The 26,065-nt window shown below is 36.7% G+C and overlaps 3 protein-coding genes across 9 annotated transcripts in view; all 3 read left to right on the plus strand.

The window, feature by feature from the left end:
• The window catches only part of ldlrap1b (low density lipoprotein receptor adaptor protein 1b), an 88,601-nt gene extending 85,014 nt beyond the window's left edge, over positions 1 to 3,587 (plus strand). Inside the window, exons 9-10 of one of the 3 annotated variants that reach the window (XR_012388701.1) lie at positions 1 to 3,145; positions 3,375 to 3,587. The exon at positions 1 to 3,145 is cut by the window's left edge and continues 1,724 nt beyond it. The gene's annotated coding sequence lies outside the window, so the exon portion shown is untranslated. The other 2 variants (XR_012388702.1, XM_021480671.3) reach the window with 2 other exon arrangements.
• A 2,567-nt stretch (positions 3,588 to 6,154) lies between these two features.
• Positions 6,155 to 19,344, plus strand: kop (askopos). 2 transcript variants are annotated; one of them, XM_073919533.1, is made up of 6 exons: positions 6,155 to 6,241; positions 7,919 to 7,967; positions 8,060 to 8,665; positions 10,722 to 10,827; positions 11,695 to 11,794; positions 18,573 to 19,344. In XM_073919533.1, exons 3-6 carry the CDS (start codon positions 8,330 to 8,332, stop codon positions 18,694 to 18,696), a joined length of 666 nt encoding a protein of 221 aa, XP_073775634.1. In that variant the 5' UTR covers positions 6,155 to 6,241; positions 7,919 to 7,967; positions 8,060 to 8,329; the 3' UTR covers positions 18,697 to 19,344.
• The window catches only part of LOC100535278 (collagen alpha-6(VI) chain), an 81,164-nt gene continuing 73,912 nt past the window's right edge, over positions 18,814 to 26,065 (plus strand). Inside the window, exons 1-2 of one of the 4 annotated variants that reach the window (XM_073920297.1) lie at positions 18,814 to 21,083; positions 22,012 to 22,140. In XM_073920297.1, coding sequence (XP_073776398.1) covers positions 22,135 to 22,140 — 6 coding nt within the window. In that variant the 5' untranslated portion in view covers positions 18,814 to 21,083; positions 22,012 to 22,134. Of the gene's footprint in view, positions 21,186 to 21,944; positions 22,141 to 24,274; positions 24,370 to 26,065 lie in introns of those variants that run through there. The other 3 variants (XM_073920298.1, XM_073920299.1, XM_073920300.1) reach the window with 3 other exon arrangements.

The following is a 26,065-nucleotide window of genomic DNA, read 5'->3' on the forward strand; positions in this document are numbered from 1 at the left end:
AAGCAGGGACTACTGTTGAGGAATCAATGAGCAGAATGTGTCAGAGTAGTAGTTACAAAATCATTTGTGTCTTTGTAGAGTTTTACAGCCGCTATGTTACGATGCATGCGTCATCCGTATAGTGGTGCAATGATTAACTGGTTTCAATTCAATTCAATTCAGCTTTATTTGTATAGCGCTTTAACAATGTAGATTGTGTCAAAGCAGCTTCACATAAATGGTCATAGTAACTGGAACAGTGTGGTTCAGTAACTGGAACAGTTTCACTATTAACTGCGCTTTAATTCGTTATGGTTAATTAGTCATAAAGGCTTCTCAACACCGTGTTTCTGCACGGATCAAAACTGCAGCAACAAAACAAAGTTATGCCAACTGTGTGTGTTAAAAGTTCAGAGCTTGTACACCAAGACTAATAACCACACACACTGGATTCACTTTGACTGTGGCTATAACTAAGGCAAGTTCATTATTTTCAATAGAGGGACGCGCATGTGAGGCAACACGCTCACACTTCACAGCCGCACTTAGTTAAGATGACTGGGAGCGTCTCTGACTATGGGAAATGCTGTATAATGTTTGCAAACCCACCTAAAGTTACAAACAATGGCACATATGAGAGCGATCATGTGGTGAACGTTGATCCGCCAGCTGAGATCAATCGAGTGTTTTCAGAGAGAGTTCTGAAAGACTCAGTGGATCAGCTGTTTTTAATGGCCTGAATCTCGATACGTTGCATTCACTGCATGTTCAGCACAAGATGGCCGCTAAATGTAAAATCTCTGTTGCTCATTTGCAGGAAGACGATGAAGGCTCTTGTGTTGAGCCCAATGAGCCTTACAATCAAAAATAGAGCAAAGGTGTTCCTTTGGTGACATTGCTTTGACCCACGCTAAAAATAGCAGACGTCAAACAACAAACTGAGGATGTGGTAATGCGCGCCTGTGACCCGCACTCCTACGTCAAGTTGTGGTCGGTCTCAAAACTGCTCTAATTGGTCCACCATTTTATGCTGATAAATAAAAAAAAAGGACTGGGTGTGTTTATATCACCCCAATATGACGGTGTATACACTATACCTACATATGTCCAAACAGCTTGAAAAGTAGATTATTACCATAGGTGCCCTTTAAAGTGGTCATGAAATGGAAGTTATGACCATCCAATTTACCCATATTGTGATGTACATCCACTAGAAACAGTCCAGAAATGAGAAAGAAAAAACATTGGAGAGGTGCATGACTTTGTTCTTTGGAAACTGATTTGATTGTTGAAAGAAGAGCATTACCAACAAAATTAAGGAAGACTGACGAATGGACAGACTCAGAGCAGGAATGAGACACACCCTGATAGCCCCTCCCTAAAGAACTGCTGGGCCTGGTAGCCCTGCCCTAAAGTATGGATAGCTTCGCCCTAAGGGATTGATAGCCCTTCCCTAAATGACTGATAGCCCCTCCCTAAAGAACTGCTGGGCCTGGTAGCCCTGCCCTAAATTACAGATAGCTCCGCCCTAAGGGACTGATAGCCCCTCCCTAAATGACTGATAGCCACACCCTAAATGACTGATAACCCTGCTGGGCCTGGTAGCCCTGCCCTAAATTATGGAAAGCTCCGCCCTAGGGGCCTGATAGCCCCTCCCTAAATGACTGATAGCAACACCCTAAATTACTACTTGCTAGGCGACCAACAACCGTTTTCTCAGAGGATGACAAGCTGACAAAACATTGCTCTTTCATACAAGCTGTAGCTGATCGGTCCATTCTTGTTACATGACTCGTGGTGCACTCATGGGATTTATTCAACTGTGTGCGTCTGGAAGGCATGAATGCATCACGCTGCTCGTGCGCGCACCTTCATTGGAAACAACAATCTTTTGCAAACTCCAAAAAAGACGCGAATGGCCTCTAAAAGGCCGCTGTAATTTTCTGTCTCTATCAGTTGATCTTCTTGCACTGACATGCTGGATTTACCTGATTTGTTGTCAAATGGGTTGCGGATCCATTCCTTGGCAGTTCATTGGTCCTTCACTTGGCCTTTTCCCCTAACAAAGCAACTTTCCAAAGGCATCTGATACTTACTCTGACTCTTACTGTATGTGGGATAAATTTGGGCGTCAAGTGACCGAGATGTAACCGAGAGAATATGGGAATCAAGTTTTCAAAATAAGAGACTTCTCAAAATAAAAGATTGTTCAGACTCAGATAATTAATAACATGGAAATAATACATGATTTCTTTTGCAGCCTGGTACCAATTGATCCACGGACCGGTACCAGTCTGTGGCTTGAGGGTTGAGGACCACTGCCCTAAATGACTGATATCCCTGCTGTAAATGAATGATAGCCACACCCTAAATGACTGATAGCCCTTTCCTAAATGACTGATAGCCCCACCCTTAATGACTGATAGCCCACCCTAAATGACTGATAGACTTACCCTATATGACTGATAACCCACCCTAAATGACTGATAGCCCCGCCCTAAATGACTGATAGCCCTGCCCTAAATGACTGATAGCCCCGCCCTAAATGACTGATAGCCCTGCCCTTGATGACTGATGGCCTCAGCCTAAATAAAAGTTAGCCCCGCCCTAAATTACTGATAGCCCCACCCTAAATGAATGATAGCTCTGCCTTAAATTACTGATAGCCTGCCCGAAATGAATGATAGCCCCGCCCTAAGTGACTGATAGCCCCGCCCTAAATTACTGATAGCACCACCCTAAATGAATGATAGCTCTGCCTTTAATTACTTATAGCCTGCCCGAAATGAATGATAGCCCCGCCCTAAGTGACTGATAACCCCGCCCTAAATTAATGATAGCCCTGCCCTAAATGAAAAATAGCAAACCCTTCTTTGAACATCATTATTTGCTTGCTCATATTCACCAAGGGTGCCGGTATTAGTGGAGAACACTATATACAACAACTGTAACATTTTCTCATTATCAATGTTACTACTATATTCATTTTTAATGTATATGATTGCTGAGACTAACTCTGTGATTCTATGCAGTTGGATGTGGATTTTAATAGATTTATTTCAGATTTATTTGAGGGTTCAGACTAAAGATTTAAAGTTTGAGGTTTGTATGGAGTGGAATGGCTTTACTAACACCAACCTGATTTCAGCAAGTAGGACATGTTTCTGTATTAACATCTGTGTTGATCCTGGAACAACATTTAAATCAGCCAATCAGAATTAAGGGATACGTTTACAGTTTATGCTAAATTTAGGTTTACGATTAGGTTCATGCACTTCTATGATTGTTATCCAACTATTATTCCCCACTGATTTGGAAATGATTTACAGTTATAATTGGGTTTAGGGGTAGAGAATGGGTATGAATTACATTTTCCAACAACAATGATGTTCCAGGATCAACACAGATGTTAAACCAGGATCGCATCGTCAGCTACTTGGCAAAATCATGACATGTGCTTTACTAAAGCACTGAAAGGGTGTTGATTTTTTACATATACAAGTTGAAAAGTAACAAACATTACAGCGTAGACATGAAATAATAGAAAGTGAGACAGGGTATTTATATGAATCTTATTTTTATTCTATTAAAATGTATTTTTGCACTCCTCTCTGCGTCTTCTTTCAAAACCTGTTATTATTTTCACTTTTTTTTTTGCTTATGTCATGCAAACCTACACTCAACAGCCACTTTAATAGGTACACCTGTCCAACTGCTTGCTAACGCAAGTTTCTAATCAGCCAATCACATGGCAGCAACTCAATGCATTTAGGCATGTAGACATGATCAAGACGATCTGCTGCAGTTCAAACCGAGCATCAGAATGGGGAAGAAAGGGGATTTAAGTGACTTTGATTGTGGCATGGTTGTTGGTGCCAGAAGGGCTGGTCTGAGTATTTCGGAAACTGCTGATCTACTGGGATTTTCACACACAACCATCTCTAGAGTTTACAGAGAATCGTCAGAAAAAGAGAAAATATCCAGTGAGCGGCAGTTCTGTTGGCGCAAATGCCTTGTTGCTGTCAGAGGAGAATGGCCAGACAGGTTCCAGCTGATAGAAAGGCAACAGTAACTCAAATAACCACTCGTTACAACCAAGGTCTGCAGAAGAGCATCTCTGAACCTGCCAACACATTGAACCTTGAGGAAGATGGACTACAGCAGCAGAAGACCAGACGGCTACTTCCAGCAGGATATTGCAACATGTCATAAAGCGCGAATCATCTCAGACCGGTTTCTTAAACATGACAATGTGAGTTCACTGTACTCAAATGGCCTCCACAGTCTCCAGATCCTAATCCAATAGAGCACCTTTGGGATTTGGTGGAACAGGAGAATCACATAATGAATGTGCAGCCGACAAATCTGCAGCAACTGCGTGATGCTATCATGTCAATATGGAGCAAAATCTCTGAGGAATATTTCCAGTACCTTGTTGAATCTATGTCATGAAGTATTAAGGCAGTTCTGAAGGCAAGAGGGGGTCCAGCCTGGTAGTGATAAGGTGTACCTAATAAAGTGGCTGGTGAGTGTATGTTGATTTTTGTTTCATTTTTCATTGGATTTCATTATTTTACTTTTAATAAAGGGATTGGTGTTAAAATAATGCTCTTTAAGAAGCTTACAATTATATAATGATATCATAGTTTCTATAAAGCAAAACTTAATTATAACTTTATTATAATTATAGCATTGCATTACTATGGATTTCCAAGGTATGCTTTATAAAACACTTATTATTTTGCATTTTACATGCATTTTTCCAGCCAATAATATACCAGAAGTCATTTAAGACAGGTACAGTGTGAAATGCTTGCTCATGTTGAAATATAATAATCATTTAAAAGCAGTGAACTCATATTTATCGTCAAACTGATTAAAAATACAACACAAGCAGTTAGTTTGTGGTTTACAAAGGGTTTATTTCACTTCATAAGGGAAGTTCTAACACCCACTGTTAGTTCCTGTTTGCATTAATCGTTTCATTTTCATACATTAAAACTGTTAAGTGATGTGTTTAAATTGATGTTTTAATAGCGCCATCCAGTGGTAAAATGAAGGCAGTGCTGTTACGAGTGTTTGAAATGTCAATCCACATAGTTGTCATATTTTAATTTCATTTCTGTGTTTTTAATTATCATTGGCTATTTAAAGTTGTTATTATATCACAGAGTGCATGATGGATATATTTCACGCGATATGTATTAATATTCATAAAATCGCCAGGATAAAAAGAGCAATACCTACTAATATAAACTGTAGTAATATCTGCATCTTATTAAACACATTTAAACCCCAAGCAAACAAACCAAATCCACATTTATTATTTAAAATCTGTCTCTCAGCCAATAAATTATAAGTACAGACCGACCGTTGCATTGTGTAATTAGTATTCATGACGTCTTCGTTTTCATCAGCAGGCTTTATAAACTCGAATTAACCACACCTATATGTTTTTAAACTTCAATAATAATCTAATTAAAAGTTGATAAGGCTATTAAAAATGGCTATTTAAAGTTGTTATTAGCTCACAGAGTGCATTGTTGGATATATTTCATGCAATATTTATTAATATTCATAAAATCAGCAGGCTGTTAAGAGCAATACCTACTGATATAAATCATAGTAATCTTCATTGTAATCCTCAAACAAACAAACTAAATTCACCTTCTTAATTCAAACTCGGTCTGTCAGCCAATCAATTGCAAGTACGACCTTTGTATTGCGTAATTAATATTCATGAAGTCCACGTTTTTGTCAGTAGGGTTTTTAAATTTTATTAACCACACATATATGTTTTTTTATACTTTAATAATTCTATTTAAAGTTACTAAGGCTTTTTTTTTTAAATAAGGCTATTTAAAGTTTTTTTTATTAGCCTTATTAAACATTCAAACGTAAAACAAACCCCACTTCATTCAAAATCTGTCTGCCAACCAATTGTAAGTACAGGCCGACCGTCTTATTGCCTAATTAATATTCATGAAGTCCACGTTTTCGTCAGTAGGATTTATAAATTCGAATTTACCACTTCTATGTTTTTTTAGACTTTAATAATAATTGTATTTAACATTCAATGCGGTATTTGACTGATTTTGAATATCACAAATACCATTTAATTTAATTTGATTCAAAAAAATAATCACATGATTTCCAGCCAATCAGCAGCCTGGGTGTCAGTGAAACGTTAGTTTTGATATTTGAGTTTGTCAGTCTGTTTGGGTAATAATTTGCACTTAAAAAACGCGATATCGTACTACAGGTAAGTTTTCAGAGTGTTAATTATCTCTCAATCGTTAAACCTAATCAATTTAGAACAGTTTAAAGTTAACGTTATCAACAAACTCATAACATGCATAACGTTACACCACACGTTTAACTTGAACGATGTTTGTTTTTAGCTGTTTGCAAGTCACCCGGTCGTGATATCGACACAATCCTGTTTCAATACCGTTAATTATCATCATACATTCTTTGTTTGCGAAGATAATATTAGCCCTTGAGCACAGTTCAAATTGACCACCCGTTTGTTATGTTCCTGGCTGTTTTGTTCTATTGACTTCCATCGTAATTAACTTAAAAATTTTATTGAAATGCCTTGACACTGTATAATCGTGCGTTCTTGATTGTTGGTGGTTTTCGCTGTTGAGAAGAGGTCAAATCTGTACTGTTGATCAGATCGTCAATTGGTATTAACCCTTTAGATAGACTTGTGCAAAAAAATAAAAAAATAAAACGTTTCTGGCTTTTATATGGGGTTCTATGGAGGAAAACGGGTAATTATACTGTGTGTGTGTGTGTGTGTGCGCATGAATTTTTGCTATGTTTCTAAAAGCTGAGTGAATCAAGTGTGCAATGGTCTCTCTCAAATACACTCACACTTCTCTCTCTCTGACTCACAAACACAAACCAGACCAGGCCCATAGCCAGCCTGGTGAAAGGGGTGGTTCTTATTTTTCCAGTTATTCGCCTCATTTTTATTTAATTATGAGGTTTAGATACTGCATTTTAGTAGCATTTCAAGCACAATTTTTTGCTGGATTAGTTTGTCGGATGGTCATCATAATCCCATTTTTTATGTGTCAAAAACATTTCTGAAATATTTAGAATAAAGAAATGTGAATATGATACTTTTTACTGATTTTTAAAATACAAATTTTCTACTTCATATATCATTAGAAAAATAGGAATTTGTTAATGTTTTAAATAAAAAAAAAAAAAAACTGAGTATTGATTTCCCAGAGATGGGTTGCGGCTGGAAGGACATCTGCTCCGTAAAAATGTGCTGGATAAATTGGCGGCTAATTCCGCTGTGGCGGCCTCGGATTAATAAAGGGACTAAGCCGACAAGAAAATGAATGAATGAGAATTAACATGACTATTTTTTAAACAAAAAAATACTATTGTCATTTATTAGGCTAAATACAAACTGGCCAGCACATTCAACTTTCCTTAATCAGTATTTGGGATGCTGAGTTTGGTACGGCATGACTTCAGAACAGGAACACAGGATTCTGCTTGGTCTTAAGGCCTTTTTTAAAGGGTTGCTTTCACAATTTATGATGGCATAGCAGTCAAAATAGGACAAATGAGTATGTATTGGACAAATTATGGACTTTTGTCAGTGAGGGGTGGGTCTTTCAATAAGACACCATATCCAAAATGCACATCAAACGAGGAAAGAAACATTGCTGTTGTACTGTATAACAGTGGTTTGTTCTGTAGACAATTGAAACAAAATGTTGCTTATGGGAGCTAATGCTATTGAAGAAATTGTGATTTCAACTGTATAAACTAATAATGAATAGAATTTATAGAAAAGGTACTATACTGGGATATCTTTGTCAGGGTATTATGAGATGGCTTATATCATAAGAGTATTTTTGTCATATCATCCAGTTAATCTACTGCTGAAAATAACTTTTTTTTTTTTCTTCAGGTTTCAAGAGGTTTCAGAAGACAAGACGATCTATCTTCCTCTTTCAGTGGTAGTTTTTTTCCTACAAAAATGTCATTCACAGATACATCCATTCATTTAAAGCCTCTTTCGAGTTACTCAAAAATGGTGTGCTCCAAACAGCAATCCGCCAGCCCTTGTTTCAAAATACAAGTGCACATCTCTGACAAGACAAGAGGATTTAAGAGACGGCTCCAAGACTCCTGTTTTGAGGACATATCTGAAACTCCATTAAAAAAACCATGCCTCATATCGTCAAACTCCCCAGATGAGGGTTGTTTTTCCTTAGAATATCAAGAATCATCACCATTTCAAAAGCTTATAATAAGCAAGCCGGTCACACCACCTCGGTCAACGGTCAACCAGCCGGTGACCCTATTTACATCCACCCCTATGTCTAAATTAGCAAATGATCAGATAGGGCAAGATCGGGAGAGGCTTCCCTCCCCGATACCCATCCTCCAATGGGACAGAGTGGTCCCGTCTGCTGATTTTTTACGTATGCCTTTAAACTTTGATTTTTTTAGCACTGTCCCTTCATTAGCCTCTGAAGGAACTGTGAAGTTCACGGTCGAAGATGTCTCAGAAAAACATTCCCCAGTCCACGAGTCGAAAGCTCAAGTCGTGCCGTCGGAAATTGTGCTGCCGCCGGAAGAGGAAGAAACGAGTTGTAAAAACGTAGAAAGCACCGCAGAAAGCTTTGAGAGCACACTGCCACTTCTGGTCCAGGTTTGAGCTTGCTTTTTTCTTCTATTTATATTTTTGCTGTTTGTTTTTCTCACTTATTTATTCTTTATTTTGCTTGAAATCAAAGAGAGGATTTAAATAATCTGACAATATACTGGAAACCATTAGAGGACAATTTCGGCAATAGAGTGGAGGAACTATGACGTCAATCTGTATGCACAAACCCGGAAGTGAGTTAGCATTTTAGCGGTTCCCTTGTTCCAAAGTCAAAGGGTATTTCAATAGGATTTTAGTTAAATCGCTTAAACAAGGTTCATGGCTGACACAAGTTTAAGATACTTTCACGCTTTATTCTACGACATAAAACGCATCAGTTATGTCACACTCTTGATATTTTTTTTAAACTGTTGCGCTTCTTTAAAATTATGGTTGCTATCAGACTACAGGCAGTGTTGGAGACATTATACGTCATCAACCTGAACTGGTCTGCAACGCAGCCCGCTTGTGTTGGACATTTGAATTTGTCTGTTATTTAAGGATTTTCATCAATAGTATGTTATAGTTTGTAGCATTTTTTTAAATTGGGAATTCATATTGTGTGTAGATAATGCCTTCACTTGTAGACTGTCAAGATAGATTAAGGCCCAATCCCAATTCTACCCCTTAGCCCTTCCTCTTATCCCTACCCCTTGTTTTGCGCATGCATGCCAAGGGGTAGGGGTGTACCAATTTTCTTTAGGTTGAAGGCGTAGGGCTAAGGGGAATAACCCTTTGAACAAAGATTTTTTAGGACCACACTCGAAACCAAGGGGTTAGAAAATTTCCCAGAATACACCAGCCAGTATTGCTGAACCCAGAAAGAGATCCACAAATTAGTATTTTTTGTCATTATTATGAATGTTTACGACAAACAAACATATGTTTTAATGTATTTATAACCGGAACATTTTGGAACATTTTATTGCAACATGTCTAGTCGTCCATTATTTATACAGTCATTGTTTCAGACATGTCAATATTCATATTTAGGCAAAACAATTTACTGTTTTAACTTCAGAAGAGTTAGGAAATCAACATTTTGTGGAGTCAAAATAACTGAAAGATCTTTTGTTCTGTTTACTTGTCATTTTATGGAAAAAAAAATTGTAAATGACAATATTTTAATTTGAAATTCAGAAGAAATTTGTTCAGAATTTTTATTATGTAAATTTATATATAAATAAAAAAGAACTGTCTGTCTCTCCTTCGTTCTATCCATCTATTTTTCTGTCTGTCCGTCCGTCCGTCCACCCACCCACCTACCTACCTACCTACCCACCCACCTACCTACCTACCCATTGTTCCGTCTATCGTCTCGTCCGTCCATCATTATATAGTTCTCTCTGTCCATCCATCTATATGCATCCATCTATTCATCATTATTATATCGTTCTGTCCATCCGTCCTTCCATCTGGCTGTCCGTCCATCCATCCATAGTTATATCGTTTTGTCTCTATCTATCTATCTATCTATCTATCTATCTATCTATCTATCTATCTTTCTATCTATCTATCTATCTATCTATCTATCTATCCATCCATCCATCCACCATTATATCTTTCACCTACCTACCCACCCACCATTATATCGTTCCGTCCGTCCATGCATACATCGTTACATTGTTTTGTCTGTCTGTATCTATCTATCTATCTAGTTTATATCATATATAAGACAGAAAACACATTGATGCTATTATGCTGGTATAGATCACAGATGTCAAACTCAGTTCCTTGAGGGCCTCAGCTCTGCACAGTTTTATTCCAACTGTAATTAACACACATGATCAAATTTATTGAGTGATTTAGGCTTGTTTGATTCCTACAAATGGGTATGTCGAAGCAGGGCTGGAACTTAACTCTGCAGGGCTGCGGCCCTCCAGGAATAGAGTTTGACACCCCTGGTATAGATTTTCTATTAGGATTGTAGTTTTAATTTTTCAGTATGCAGCTGCTAATATGACTGGGTTTTACAGAAATATTTGGACTCTGATGATTAATTAGCCATGTATGCTGCCCCTTTTTGTGTCATGTTAAACTTTTTTTTCATTCTCTGATGCAGGTGAAATCAAAAGTGGTGGTTCCGGAATATTTCAACCAGGAGGAGTGGGAGAGCAAAAAGAGGGCATATGTGGATTCTGTAAAGAAGCACATGACCGAACAGAATGGTAACACACATCACTGAACACAGATTTACAGTATGACCTCATGATTTTTTCCTACCTAACTTTAAAATAGCAGAGTGCGGACTTATTTTTGCATTTGTTTGTCTTGTATAACAAGAAAAGACTCTGAGATTAATAATCTTATTCACAGGAGTGTTCTTGCCAAAATTAGATTAAATCAGTTTAAAGACTTTACAGAACAAACTTGCAGACCCCTTAAGGTTTGTTCTGCAAAATTCCTTGTACTGTAAAACATGTATTATTAGACTTTCCTGCTTTTAATGACTGTGGAAAAAATTTCCTTGTAAAAAGTAACGTTGCTGAACATCTCTGTTCGAATGAGTTCATTTAACTTGAACAGGGATATTCAGCAACATTACTTTTACAAGGAAAACTTTTATTAGAATAATTATAATATATTAATAGGGAAACATCTAGTTTATGTGAACGGACTTTAGATAATAGCCTCAGCCATAGTTCAGCCTTCAATCCAGTGTGTTTGGGTATTCGCCTCAATATACAAGCTCAGAACTTTAAACTAGTGCACAGTTGGTGTAACTTTATTTGCAGCAGTTTTGTTCTGTGCAGAATCACGGTATTGGGAAGTCTTTACGATTTATTAACCATGAAGAATTAAAGCGTTATAATAGTGAAACCGGTTAATCATTGTATCCCTATATTGAATTCAATGGTTACAGTTTTCTAACATTCTACAGAATAACTTCTTTTGCGTTCGACAATGAAAAAAATCTTTCAAAGATTTGAAACTACGTATTGGATGAGGAAATACTGAGTACAAAAAAAGCATTTTCTGAACAAAGGAAGGTTTACCTCTGTGAAGTGTAGAACACTGTTGATTGTTGTTGGTAGGTGTGATGAAAGAACTCCACTCTCTGATGAACTCCGTTGCCAACTTAACATCTGGAAAAACTGGCCAACAATGGCAGCACCCTTCAGATCTTTCAAAAAGGTAAATTTCACCAAATCCAAGTAAAATATAAATAAATGGACATCACATTTTCTACTTGACTTTATTAAACAAGATCAGTTAATGTGTAATTAAATGTAGTCCTAAACATAGGTTTTCTGAAATTTTTAATTTAATTTTTTTTATGAAAGATCCCAGTTCGATCCTAACTGCCCATCACTACTGTGTATTTAACCTCAGAAGCAGCCTTAGACACATTTTACTTTTGTTTTAATACAAAATTGCAAGACAAGTTTATTTATCCTAAAGATCTGAGTATTATATTTGGGTTGCATTTAGTGATCATATCTGTAATGTATTGAGGTCCTAGGCCATTTAGTGATTTATAGACCAGTAATAATACTTTAGAATCTGTTCTGAATGTAACTGGTAGCCAGCATAAAGACCTGAGGACAGGTGTGATGTGCTCTCATTTCCTGGTTCTGGTCAGAATTCTGGCTGCAGCGTTCTGGATTGTCTGACTGTCTTTTTAGGAAGACGACCAGTGAGGAGTCCATTACAGTAATCCACCCTGCTGCTGATAAAAGCATGAACAAGTTTTACTAAGTCTTCACTGGAAACAAAGCATCTGATTCTTACAATGTTTTTGAGATGATAGTATGTTGGTTTACTAACTGCTTTGACATGATGATTGAAACTCAGATCTGACTCCAGAGTCACACCAAGATTCTTGACCTTATTTTTTGTTGTTTGACCCTTAGTGCCAAGGTACACATTCACCTTGAACCTCATCTTTGTTCCCAAATTTCTCTTTGTTTAACTGAAGAAATTTTTAGCACATCTGGCAAACTGTTCTTTCCTCAATGCATTGGTAGAGGGTGTCAATGAGGTTGAAGTCATTAGGCAGTTAAGGGCGTGCTCACATTAGGTACAGTTTCCTTGAACTGTGCTGAAGCGCGATTGTCCCCCCACCCCCTTTGGCCTGCACTCACATTGCATTTTTAGCTACCGAACCTGAGCACGCTTATGTCATTGAAATGACTGTTCAGTTTAACAGGAAAAGAAGTGTTCTCGCTCGTCACATTGAAGATTGCTTTAGTTATATCATTTTATATTATTTTTTAGTCGTTTGGGATGCAGAGACATGCAGTCAAATACATTGCAGAACAGATCCACCTCTTTTGACGTTTGCTGAAGGTGCAGGTTAAAGGTTCATGAAACCCTCGAGTACTTTTTTTGAGATTTTAACAATTTGTGTGTGTTGAGCATCAGTTAAGACAATGTTAGCACCTGTCAGCTTTATTTGTGGGGAAAACTGGATAATTTTGAGCTTTTGTAAGCTAATTTTAGCTTCCAGGTTTAAAATGATTTTTAGGGCGGGATCAAAATCGGTGATGTAGCGCAAAACTGCAAGTGTAAAGATGACGGGTCGGTTTCTCATTGTTATTTATAACGGAGTTTTCTTATCCTATGAGAAGAGCCGGCTTCTTAATTATTCATGACTGCGTGTGCATTCCGAAGCCAAGATAGACCTGCTAGTGCCAAGCTGTGAGATCCTATGTTGATGATTTGGTGTGACCGCGTCCACAAACCCACGGGACACAGTATTTAGCTGTTTATGAATGTTCGTATGTGTTTGTTTCCATGATGCACGGGGTTTGTTGCATGTTTTTTCCCGCTATCCTGTCAGGGCCGATACAGCAAAGCTGTTTGTGTGCAGCAAGCATTTTTGTCGGGAGAGCAGTATGAGAATTGAAGAATGGCGGACTTTGTCCTTTATCAGTGGAGTTCAGTCATATTTAGACATATCGCCGTGCTGCTGTGTTCGCCTAAATCCTCCAGATTACCAGCAGGGCTAATGGTTGAAATGGGCAGGGCAAGAGACCTGCAGCACTGAGTCTGTTTTCAGACCCGGGGATTGAGGGCGAAGTTCTCATTTATAGTGTTTATATGAACACGATTACCTTTATGGTGATATAAATTGTGGTTGTGTGCAAATGAAATTACAAATGTAGCAGGACATTAAATTACCGTTTATTTCTTTGCATTTTAACTTTGTAAACTATAAAATCATCCGTCTCCTCACGGTTTATGTCTCCATTTTTGTGAGCCGACTAACAACTAACAGTTGTTCGCTCCCCTCCTTCTCCCCTGCTCTGCTGGCCACGCCCACTCCTGCCTCTGATCGCGGAGCTCCAAGCCCAATATGATGCATTTTTTGAAAAAATTCTGAGGTACACTTGAACCGACTTTAATAAACTACGACAGCTCACGTTCATTGAAAAGTAAGAATGATTAATAAATACATATGAAACAAACAGTCCCTTTAAAGTCACATCTTGTCTTCAGTTTCGGGCTCAGCTGCAATTTGCACTCACGCTACAAGCGTACTGTGCCAAAGCCCAACTGAACCGTGCTCTGGCACACATCTTCCAACTGGGCCAGAGCCGGCCAGTTGACCGCATCTGAGTCAGATTCAGAGCACTTCTCAAACGAATCCGGTAAACGCGCCTGGGCATGGTTTAAATCAGTGTTTCTCAACTGGTGGGTCGCAACCCAAATGTGGGTCGTGGGAACATTTTCAGTGGGTCGCGGAGTGTGTGGTAAAAATAAAAACAAAACAAAAGATTAATTTTTTTTGCTTAAACTGGACTTTTATTTTGAAATGCATGCGCGACAACCTACCATTTGACATGTGAAATTTCATTTAATTTTTGCAACAAATATATCGAATCGCAAGTGCAACTCCGAATATGTAAAGTATGGACGTACATATTTTGATGTATGTATGTAGTGAGGTGCTCTCACAAGCATGAAACCTTCTAAATTATATCGACATTTAGAAACCAGACAACATGTTTTATTAACAGTTCAGTTTAGTTCATGGTAACAGAACCTTTCCTTACCCTAACCACTGTTAACAGTATTTGTCGTTTTTCGTTTGTAATATTTTTATAATTTGATACATTTTGTTAAATGACAGCATAAAATAATGTTTATTTGTAAGTCTTGATGATTTTCTTATTATTTACCTGTCACTACTTGTGTATGTTAACAAATAAACACAAATTAATTATAATTTCTTAAATTGTATAATATAAAGGGAAAGCATATGTAAAAATGTGGGTCCTATGGCCAAACTAGTTGAGAACCCCTGGTTTAAATAACATTGGGTAAGTGCACCCTAAGGCTAAGTAGATCTGAGTGTCATCAGCATAGCTGTGGTAGGAGATTTGGTGACTTGGCTCAGAGGGAGCATATAAAGTCACTAGTACAGAGGCCGAGAGAGCTTAACATGCTGCAGTTCTAAAAAAAAAAAAACTACAAAAACACCAGATTAGTTCATTTTAGGTCACGATTGTTTAAGGTGTTCCTGTTACTGTGCAACTATTGATCTAACAACCGAGTAATATTCACTAATGAGATGTACATACAGTATTGTGGTTAGGGTTAGAATACTGATTAGGTTTAGTTTTTTGTGTCGTTTTGCATAATTGTAAATAGTATAGTAAGTAGAATCTCTAACAAGGACACCTTAAAATAGTGTCACAAAAAGTGTTTCCTTTTTTTCATTTATACATGCAATTCTTTTTACATTGAATCTCATTGGTAATGATGAGCTTAAATTGTGATTTATTATTTTAGTTTTATGAGTTGGTAAATAATGTCAAGAGGTACATGCAAATTTCGATTCAAAAGTGACATGAAATAATATACAAACTTGACTTAAAGGTGACTTGAATTGGATTTATCTAAGTTTAGCTTCTTGATTTAGTAAAACACATTCTACTGGACCGACCTGTTTTTTATGACTACAGAAGGCTTTTGTATGAACTGTCTTAAGGACATTTTTAGCATTATCAAGAAAAATTAAGACTTTTTTTTTAATCATATACAGTATTAATGCAAAAAATTTAATTTGTGTTCATTTATTTGTTGTTTTTAATTGTATATTTATTAATAAATTGTGTGTTTACAAATATTATTTTCAGTGCATTAAATAAATTCATCATCATCTTGATTTAGTCTTTATCATGTCTTGACCCAACTAGCCAACATATTCTTGTTAAGAATCACCACATAAAACAAAAGGGATGCTTGGTTTTTTTAATGTATTTTTTTAGGTAAAGTGACCAGTTTTCATTTGTTTAGGTTTAATGGAGTGTGTTAATGGATCTCCTCCACTAGAGGGAGCCTTAGACTCTAGAACAGAGATGCCCAAGCTAGGGCCCATGGGCCAAAGTTGGCCATTTGTATCCTTTAATTTGGCCTGGCAGAGGGAAAGTGATTAAAATATAAATGAGAACCTCTGTTAAAGGCATTCTCCAACACTTCCTAATGTAACCTTTTGTTTTATCGTTGAGCTACTAAAAAGCAAAATGAAATTAAATGTTTCAATTAAATGTTGTAAATGAATCGAATTTTAAAAAAAAGTGTACATACTGTCATTTAACGAATAGGGGACAAAGCATAGGACATCAGCTTGCAAATCAAGGCAAAGGCGGGTTCAACATGTCTAGTGTATTCAGCATTAAACTCCAATAATAATTTTATTGTAAGAAGTTTATTTAAACAAAATACATCTTCAAAAAATTATAATGCATCAGTAAATACGGTTTAAGTAATTTTTACTATTTCTAAATGTTATGAAATAAATTAGGAAATTACCCAAGGCAACTTTCTACACTCTCAATCAAGCTTGGACTTTGGCCCTTCATAAGAAAAAGTTTGGGTACCCCTGCTCTAGAATATGTAACAACAATAAGCCAATCAGATCAGTTTACTGGAAATCAGTGGAGGCGATACTACAGGATAAACCTCTTTTCAGAGGAAGCCATATGTCTGTAATAAACTTAGTATCAGTCTGCTAAAGTTAAACTTTTTGTGAAATCAAACATTTTTAGTTATTAGTATGTTAATCTTAAGGATATCTATAAGTTAGTAACAGTGACAAAAGTAGCATTCTAGAAGATAGAAACATCCAAAGCTTGCGTTTTGTCACTTCCGCCTAAAATGGATATTACCTCCTTTGTTCTTGACGTCGTCACCTTCAGTGTTGGGGGTAACACGAGTTTTGTAATAATATTACTTTTCCTAGTATCAAGTAAAGTAACATATTACTTTAAAAAAATAGGTAATAGTATTTGAGTTACTTTTTAAAATGTAACTTGAGTAACTTTTTAGATTAATTAATTTGCTTTTAAAAAAATATGCTGAATAAGGGTGCTTTCACACCTGTGAATCGATTTAGTTGTTCCGAAACAGAGATTACAATTGTTACATTGTTGCTCTTTGCTCTTGGAGCGGTTCGCTTTCACACTGCAAAGTTTCTAAACGGACCAAAAGAGCTAAAACAAGTCACGTGCGAGTAAACTCTCCTTACATTGGTCAGTGTCAGGGTTTATTTTGCAGCGTCGTGCTCAGCTGTCAGGAGAGGTGGTGGTTTGGTGGTGATTGACAGGGTGCGCGCGCGACATGTCTGAGGAGAGACGCGGTGGGGAGGGGTGAGAAGTGTGCGCGACTATGCCTATTTGAGGGAGGGAGACGCAAGATTACCGGGAGATCATCACTCGTTTGCGGGCATCCGGAAACTCGCGAAACTTCCCGCCCTACTCATAACTCTCTCTTCATATAGCCATAAGCCTATTACATATGCATAAAACACTGTGATATAACCGCGCTCGGATCGGATCGCTTTCTCACTGCAATCGAACCGCTCCAGGGTTCGTTTCAATCGAGCCGAGACCACCTCATTCAAGCGATCTCGGAGCGATTACTTTGGCGCGGAACAGAGCGCGATTGCCCTGTTCACATATGCCAATCGAACCGCGCTAACTGGCCAAACGAGATACGTTCCGAAACAAAAGTGTAGGTGTGAAAGCACCCTTAGAATGAGTGTAATCACATTGATTCACACTCAGTGAGAGAATGAGCTCCCTGTGGGAACAGACAGAAACCAAGATGGCAGAGCCTTACTTTTCTGTGATGGAAGTATTCTCATTATTCTGAAAACATGAAAGAGAAGGGGATTATAGTCTCAATGGACAGTGATTTTACTGAACTAATAAGACAAAAATACAGAAGTAGCGAACACATTGCTTTCAACTTACATTAGTCTGTATATACAGTACGGCATGTGTAGCGTCCGGAAGTTCTCAGAAGGTAACATTTTAATTTTTTTATTTATTTATTTATTTTTTTTATTATTATTTTTTTAAAAGTAGATAAAGGTGTAAGTTTTACAGTGGGTTGTTAAATGCAGAGCTCCACTATTTAAAAAAGAAAATTATTCTGCAAGCTCTGAAAGAGATCAAGCCTCAGGCAGATATGAAAAAGTAACTCAAAAGTACCGTAACGCATTACTTTTCATAAAAAGTAACTAAGTAATGCAACTAGTTACTTTTTTGGGGAGTAACTCAATATTGTATGTTACTTTCTAAAAAAATGTAATATGTAACATTACTTTCTAAAGTAACTTTCCTTAACACTGATCCCTTCATACTTTAGTTTCTCATCAATTGCTCTTGCTCGGCCCCTTCAAGACACTTTTCGTTTGCTTTTTATTTGATGCTCTTAGTCTCAACCTCTCTCGCTGGCACCTCTTAGCTAAAATTGCGTTAAAGATCTAACAAAAATGCACATTTCGAAGCACTTCGTGGGGCCTTTGAAAAAGATCAAATACACGCTTAACTTGTTTAGTGTTGTGTGTTTGTTGTGTCGTGATATTTTTATTTGTGAAGTATTAATAATTAATTAAAACAATTTAATTGCAGTTTTTAATGTCTTGCTTCTGTCTGAGTGCTTTTCTGTGCGTTTTTAGGAACTACAAACTCTCAAAAAGTGGTCTAAAGATGTCTTTGGAAGAGTGGGAGAGAAAAAACCAACGGTCCTACAGACGATTTGCAAATGTCCCAGACTTTTTTCAAAGGAGCCCTGTACTCTGATCCCCCCAACCCTCAATGTGTGTGTGTGTATATATTTGTCATTTCTTATATTTTCTCTCATATTTGATTGTATAGAGGCGAGGGTTCATGCTGCTATTTCTCTCTCTCTGAGAATTCAGGTTTTTTGTGTGTTTTTTTATTTATGTATTTGGGATTCACAGTGTTTAATGTTTGTAGTGGATATTACTTTTCACTGTTTTTGGGTGTCCTTTTTGGTTTGTGTGGTTTTACTTGTTTTCTCAATTTACTTTACCCCAATCAGCACTTCACCTTTTATTAAGGTAATATAGTTTTAATATTGATACTAGACATACAGTATTTATGCTGAATATTGTATTTTTGTTCTGTAATTTCCTGTTCTTTTGAGCATTTAGTTATACAGCATTGTAGTAGTTAATTCAGTTTACATTCTTGCGGAAACACTGCAGTGCTTTAACTTTTTTTGGTGAACTTACATTTTTAGCGTTAAATGCGCGTTAAGGGATGGAGAAATCAAAGATTTTATATTTTTTGAGCCGAAAAAAGTTTCTCCTTTGAGGAACAGTAATTGTGTATTTGTTTGTTTTTTGTTAGTTCATTCTTTTGTTACATTGCATGCCTACAGAAGTTTTATAAAATTTATACATTTAAATTAAACAATTTACTGTATTTGTTCATCTCTGGTCATCTTTGTTTTTCCTTTGATATACAGTGGCCGGCCACTTTATTAGGTACACCTTACTTGTACTGGGTTGGACCCTCTTTTGCCTTCAGAACCTTAATCTTTCATGGCATTGATTCAACAAAGTACTGGAAGTATTCCTCAGAGATTTTGGTCTATATTGAGATGATAGCATCACACAGTTGCTGCAGATTTGTTCGCTGTACATCCTCGATGTGAATCTCCCGTTCCACCACATCCCAAAGGTGCTCTATTGGATTGAGCTCTGGTGACTGTGGAGGCCATTTGAGTACAATGAACTTATTGTCATGTTCAAGGAACCAGCCAGAGATGATTCTCGCTTTATGACATGGCGCGTTATCCTGCTGAAAGTAGCCATCAGAAGATGGATGTCCAATTTTGATGAGTCTGTGTGAATTGTATCCCCAATTTCCTGTTCTTAGCTGACAGGAGTTGCACCCAGTGTGGTCTTCTGCTGCTCAAGGTTGGACATGTGCGTTCTGAGATGCTCTTCAGCATAGCTCAGTTGTAACGAGTGCTGGCCATTCTCTTCTTACCTCTGGCATCAACAAGACATTTGTGCACACAGAACTGTCGCTCACTAGATGTTTTCTCTTTTTCTGACCATTCTCTGTAAACCCTAGAGATGGTTGTGCATGAAAATCCCAGTAGATCAGCAGTTTCTGAAATACTCAGACAAGCCCATCTTTCACCAACAACCATGCCACGTTCAAAGTCACTTAAATCCCCTTTCTTCTCCATTCTGATGCATGTCTTGACCATGCCTAAATGCACAGAGTTGCTGCCATGTGATTGGCTGATTAAAGATTTTGCTTGATGAGCAGTTGGACAGGTGTACCTAATAAAGTGGCCGGTGAGTGTACATGATGTAATAACGTTTTGCATGTTGATGTGTTTTATGGTCCTTTTTTACAAGCTCAAAGGCAATTTTATAGTAACCAATTTATGTTTCAGAAATGTTTTGTATTAAATTGAAAGGTGTTTTAATGGTGTAATCACAGTACTTACCAGGAGGGGACGAAAACTTTCATCCAAAGACAACCATGTGCAGGTAAAATGGCGGTTTCCTGTGAATTAGTCAAAAGCGCGGGCTGCAACTACTCCAACCTGTGAAGATGTAATTCATTAAATGTAAAACAACAGTTTCATTAAACGTACATCAAGTAAGTTTTAAACATTACGTTATATTAAATTATAATGTCCTCTTACATCCATTTAAAGCTGACCATGTAATCAAATAGAGGGTAAATATTGCAGATACTAAATGTTTAATTGCACTTAATTAAAACAAAGTTCTTTTTTATAATGAAAGGTATATTTGAGTATGATAAATTACTGGGTAAAAGTTTGAGTGGTAAACAGTTTTATATGAATGTTAGAGATGGATGTCATGTGGAACTTTTGGTGAACTAATATTTTTTGAGCAATAAATTCACTTTAGGGATGTCAAAGGTTTTATATTTTGGGAGTAGAATTTTTTTTTTCCTGAGGAGCAGTGACTAATAATGGACAGTCATTAGTAATTTTTGCATGTTGTAATGGGTTTTATGGTTCTTTTTCCGAGTTAACAAGCTATTATTTTATAGTAACCATTTTATGTTTCAGAAATGTTTTGTATTGAATGGAAAGAGGCGTTGTAATGGTGTAATTACAGTACTTACCAGCAGAGGGGACGAGAAACTTCATCACCCAACTACAGCAACGGGCAAGTAGAATGGCGGTTTCTAGTGGTCAAAAAGCGCGGGCAGCAGCTACGTAGAGTTTTGAAGAGAAAATTCTAACGACAATTTGATCAAACATACCTCTAGTAAGTTTTAAACACGTTTTTTTTAAATAATGATGTCCTGTTACTTTAAAAGTTTAAACACTGTAATCCAATAGGGGTCAATTACAGATAGGCTACCGAATGTTTAGTTCACTTAATAAAAACAATTCTGTTTGTTTGAGTTTAATTTGAGTTTAATTGTTAGTTATTGAGGTTTAAAAGTTATTTCACTATCAAATAATACCTCTATAACTTGCAGATTTAATTTATGGGTTGATGAAATATCTGGAAGTTACTTGGTAAAACGAAATAGATGGGAAAACATTTATCAACTAGTTTTTACATGAGTGTTAAATAGTAGATGGACGCGATGTGTCTAGAATATTATAATGCGGTTCAAAAAAATTTGCCCTGGACTCAAGCTACTTAAAGTGTATTGCATTTAAAGCTACTGTGGGATAGACTCTTAGAAGCAGCAGGTCACAACTGTTTTTTCCTGGAATATTTTACATTGGACATCAAGTGGCAATCCAGAACATTCCTAACTTGTTTATCTTACAAAACTAAACAGTCTTTTAAAGCTCAAACACTGAATTAATCCCATGAGTACAAACTCTGTGACCCACCTGTTGAAAATGACAGTCCAATAAATAATTCTACAAAGCGAATCAATTTTAGCACTTGGTCTGAACAGAACATCTAAACTACATTTATTAGTAAAACTTTCTAATAGTTTTACCATGTTTTACATTGTTCTAAACATAGTGTAAAATTTCACAAAGTAAACATTGATACTAAAATGTTTGCATTATGTTTGTTCATGTTTATAATATGTGGTGTAGGAATGTGTCTATGTTGTGTTTTTCAGTATACAGACTCCATTAGACGAGAGACATGATGTTTGGAAGAGCAGCTGGGATGTAAAGCCAGATTGCTGTCTTTTTTGGTCTTGCTGATTGATGTACCATAGACTAAAAGGAAATGTCCTCAGATGCAGGTATACTGTCTGGAGACCTGAGACCTCTTTTATCTGCTACTATAAATAGTGCAGTCTGTGTGACATCAGCGTGATATAAGACGCTGAAGATTATCAGTTGTGTGGCTGTTAAAATGCTATTAGTCTGCTATTAGCCAAAATTTGGTTGATCAGAGATTGATTGTTTGATATTTCAATGGGATGTCAACATGATCTCCGCTGCTCCAAGTACTATGAAACGGCTATAAACTGTATTAAAAATGGATAGTTGACCCCCCCCCCAAAAAAAAAACATAATTTACTAATCGTCCTTTTGTTCCAAACCCAAGGGCCACTAATAATAACTTGACTTCTAGTTGATCATTAGGACAAGTGTCAGAAGATAGATTTATCCCATGAATCATCTGTTGAACCATCCCAATCATCACAAATACTGCAGAAAACCCATTGGAACCCACATGGACTCAAGATTCTCATTGGTGAAGGAAAAATTGGGTTTGGTGTTACATTCAGTATGGGGTTGTGCCAAGGATCTGCAGAAAGTATGGCAACATCAACAGCCTGAGGTATCAAGACATTTGTGCTGCCCATTACATTACAAACCACAGGAGAGGGCAGATTGTTCAGCAGGATAGCGCTCCTTCTCATACTACAGCCTCCACATTAAAGCTGAAAGCAAAGAAGGTCAAGGTGCTCCAGGACTGGTCAGCCCAGCCACCAGACATGAACGTTATTGAGCATGTCTAGGGTAAGATGGATGAAGAGGCATTGATGATAAATTCAAAAAATCTTGATGAACTCTGGGAGTCCTGCATGAACGCTTTCTTTGCCGTTCCAGATGACTTCATTAATCAGTGATTTGAGTCATTGCAGAGATGTATGGATGCAGTCCTACAAGCTCATGATGGAGTCAGACACAATATTCATTCTTTCTCCACTGCACCATGACTTTATATTCTAAACTGTACATTATTTCATTTAGGTGACCAGACTTTCGTCTAAGCAAAGTCAGACCTTACTGTCCCATTTTAATAAATAAAAATCAAGGCATGATGATATTTTATTTTATTTTGGTAAAATAAGTGCAATCTAGATGCCTTTGCCTTTCATATAAGCCACTTCTGATACCAAATGATCAACTAGAAGTAATTAGTTGTTGTTCCTATCACTTGGATAGGCGACAAGACTTTTGTCAGGTAGTGTAATATCTTTATCCCCACCTCCCAGCCTGATCTCACGAGAAAACGTTAGTGTTTTACTTTTTGTCAGTTTAGTGGCTAATTCATACAAATTCGTACAAGTTCAGAAATTGTACGAATTTTAAAAAGGAGGCATCGCACCTAGCAAGTTGCACTAAATTTTATGAATTAGATCGTACGAATTCATAAGAATTAGCCACTAAATGAAAAAGCTATGAATTGATTGTGTTGCCAGCTCCCCAGTAGATACTATTGGCTGGACAGTAGGGGCACGGGAGTCAAGTCGAGAGATGAAAATGACAACAGCCAGTCAGAACAGAGACTCATTTATTTATCTCACCCATAGTGTTATAAAGACTAAATGTTTGCACCTTGACAGTTTTTTTTGTGTGTCTGAATTACAATTAATGTCTAGTTATATCATAAGAAATATAGTTATCAAAAAACCAGTTTCCACAAGTCCCAGTGTCATGCAGCCCAGTTAAAATGCTTTCATTTAATGCAACAGGTTTGATGTCATTGGTGCCAAATGCTAATGCCTCTCATGTTTTGTTATTGCAGAACGTGATTTATTTTATTCTTCAGTTATTAAAGTCCATCTGAACTTGGACATTTTAATTTGGTCACTTTTGCATGAAATTTAAGAGCTTTTTCTGTGATTTAAAACTATTGAAGTTTTGTTGATGCTTTGCTTTGGGGATTATTGTAAATGCAATATGATAATTATTATTATTTTTAAATTGTATTAAACTAACTGAATACTCACAAAAGCAACAGTCATTAAGCTGTGAACATCTGCTGCGTAATCAAAAAGCTGAATATGGACACATTGCATTCATGCACTTATAAGTCCAGATAAACATCATAAATCTAGCATGCATGTGTGGGTCTGTACTGTATATGCATGTGTTGGAAGTTATCTTGTCCTAAAATGGAAATCACAAATGTTGAGGAGTGGCTTCTGTGAAGTTTCTGTGAACAGTTTGAGAGTTTTTAGTTTCTGGTTCAGATTGTTGGGCTTGGACTCGTCTCTTCTGTGCCTGGGCTCTGAGTAAGTTCATTACTTTTATTATTGCAGGATGATATTGTGACGAGGTGCATTTTTTTAATTAGATGTTTGATACTACTTTTATTTTTTTTTAAACAAAACTTAAATGGACTCGTAACACATTGAAGCAATATTAAGCAGATTTTATTGATGTTTTACCCTATTTGAGTTCATCTCGATCACTAGCCAGTATTGACATAGACTCTGGCCTGATCTTGTATGGGATAGGAGTGTGTTATAGAGCACGTACTCCTAATCCTTGCTAAAACTGAGAAAACATTTAAAGCTGCTTTTCATTTCCTCAGTTGCCTGTTTCTTTTGTTTTACTGGCTTGAGGGGAATGTGATTTTGAGATATTAGAGATGTTTTAATTTATATGTGTTCGTTCAGATGTGTTCATGTGTAACATATTGCATGCACACACAAATACAGTGGAAGTCTGAATTATAGCCCCCTTGATTTATTAGTCCACGTTTATTTTTTCCCCTAATTTCTGTGTAACAAGTTTTTTCAACACATTTCTAATAATTCATTTCTTTCATCTTTGCCATGTTGACAGTAAATAATATTTGACCTGATATTTTTCAAGACATTTCTATACAGCTTAAAGTGACATTTAAAGGCTTAACTGGGTTAATTAGGGTAACTAGGCAGGTTAGGCAAGTGTATGTGTGTGAATGAGTGTGTGTGGGTGTTTCCCAGTGTTGGGTTGCAGCTGGAGGAGCATCCGCTGTGTAAAACATGCTGGATGAGTTGGCGGTTCATTCTGCTGTGGCGACCCCTGAATGAATGAATGAATAAATGAATGAATGGATGTAGCTGATCAAATTTTTGAAATGGCTAAATCTGATTCTCAATGCATATAACCATAAAAGCTGGCATGACAAGAAAAAAAGATTTAGCACATGTTCTTACATACTGTAAATGTAAGAGGCCTAAATTAAATGATTATATAATGTTTTTATATAATTTTATAAGAAAAATACATATATTAGGGTTGCATGATATTGGAAAAATCTGAATCTGAAATCTGAATCTGACATTGCATTTAGTTTTTCTGCTATATATATTGCGATCTGAATAGAGCTTCCCCAGATGGCTTAAATAGCTCTATTTGGAGAGAACATCGTTAATTAGGATTGATTGTGAATTTCTAAGAGTGTGAATCATATTTAAATAATAACAAACAAATTGAGAGGAAAAATTGTTGCGATTTAATACAAAAATAAATAAATAAAATAAACAGTGCTTAATGATTTTGCTGAGAGTCAAATAGTATTCAGGTTTATTCAAGCGAGGACCACAATGGAAACAAGCCCAGGGCTTTATTGTGTTTTTATCCTTGACAGTTTTTATTTCAAAATGTATGGGATACTTGTATTTTTTTATAGCTTGTCTAAAACCTGTCGAATAAAAATTCAGTTCAATTTTTATAAAAAAGAATTATTATGAAATTAAATGAAAATAGCACTGCACAGTCTTCATTAATAACACATTAATAATTGAGCACAATAATTTCTCTAAATATGTATGTAAATGTATTTTTTGTGCCAAAATGCTTTAAACTCTCTTGAAATCCCTTTAAAACAGATTCCAATAATAAAGTTTCACTGTGCTATCGTTATGTTCATGTTGTGCTGATCAATTATAATCCCACTCAACATTGCAAATCCTGCGATGTGATTATTGCAGACATGCA

This window comes from Danio rerio, chromosome 13 (assembly GCF_049306965.1).
Source record: "Danio rerio strain Tuebingen ecotype United States chromosome 13, GRCz12tu, whole genome shotgun sequence".
In the NCBI taxonomy this organism is placed as follows: Eukaryota; Metazoa; Chordata; class Actinopteri; order Cypriniformes; family Danionidae; genus Danio; species Danio rerio.

Excerpts from the sequence above, each read along its gene's own strand:
- kop (XM_073919533.1), top strand. The coding sequence starts at position 8,330 with ATGTCTAAATTAGCAAATGATCAGATAGGGCAAGATCGGGAGAGGCTT. Across the intron at positions 8,666-10,721 it reads CACTGCCACTTCTGGTCCAG|GTGAAATCAAAAGTGGTGGT; the intron begins GTTTGAGCTTGC and ends TCTCTGATGCAG. Across the intron at positions 10,828-11,694 it reads GCACATGACCGAACAGAATG|GTGTGATGAAAGAACTCCAC; the intron begins GTAACACACATC and ends TGTTGTTGGTAG.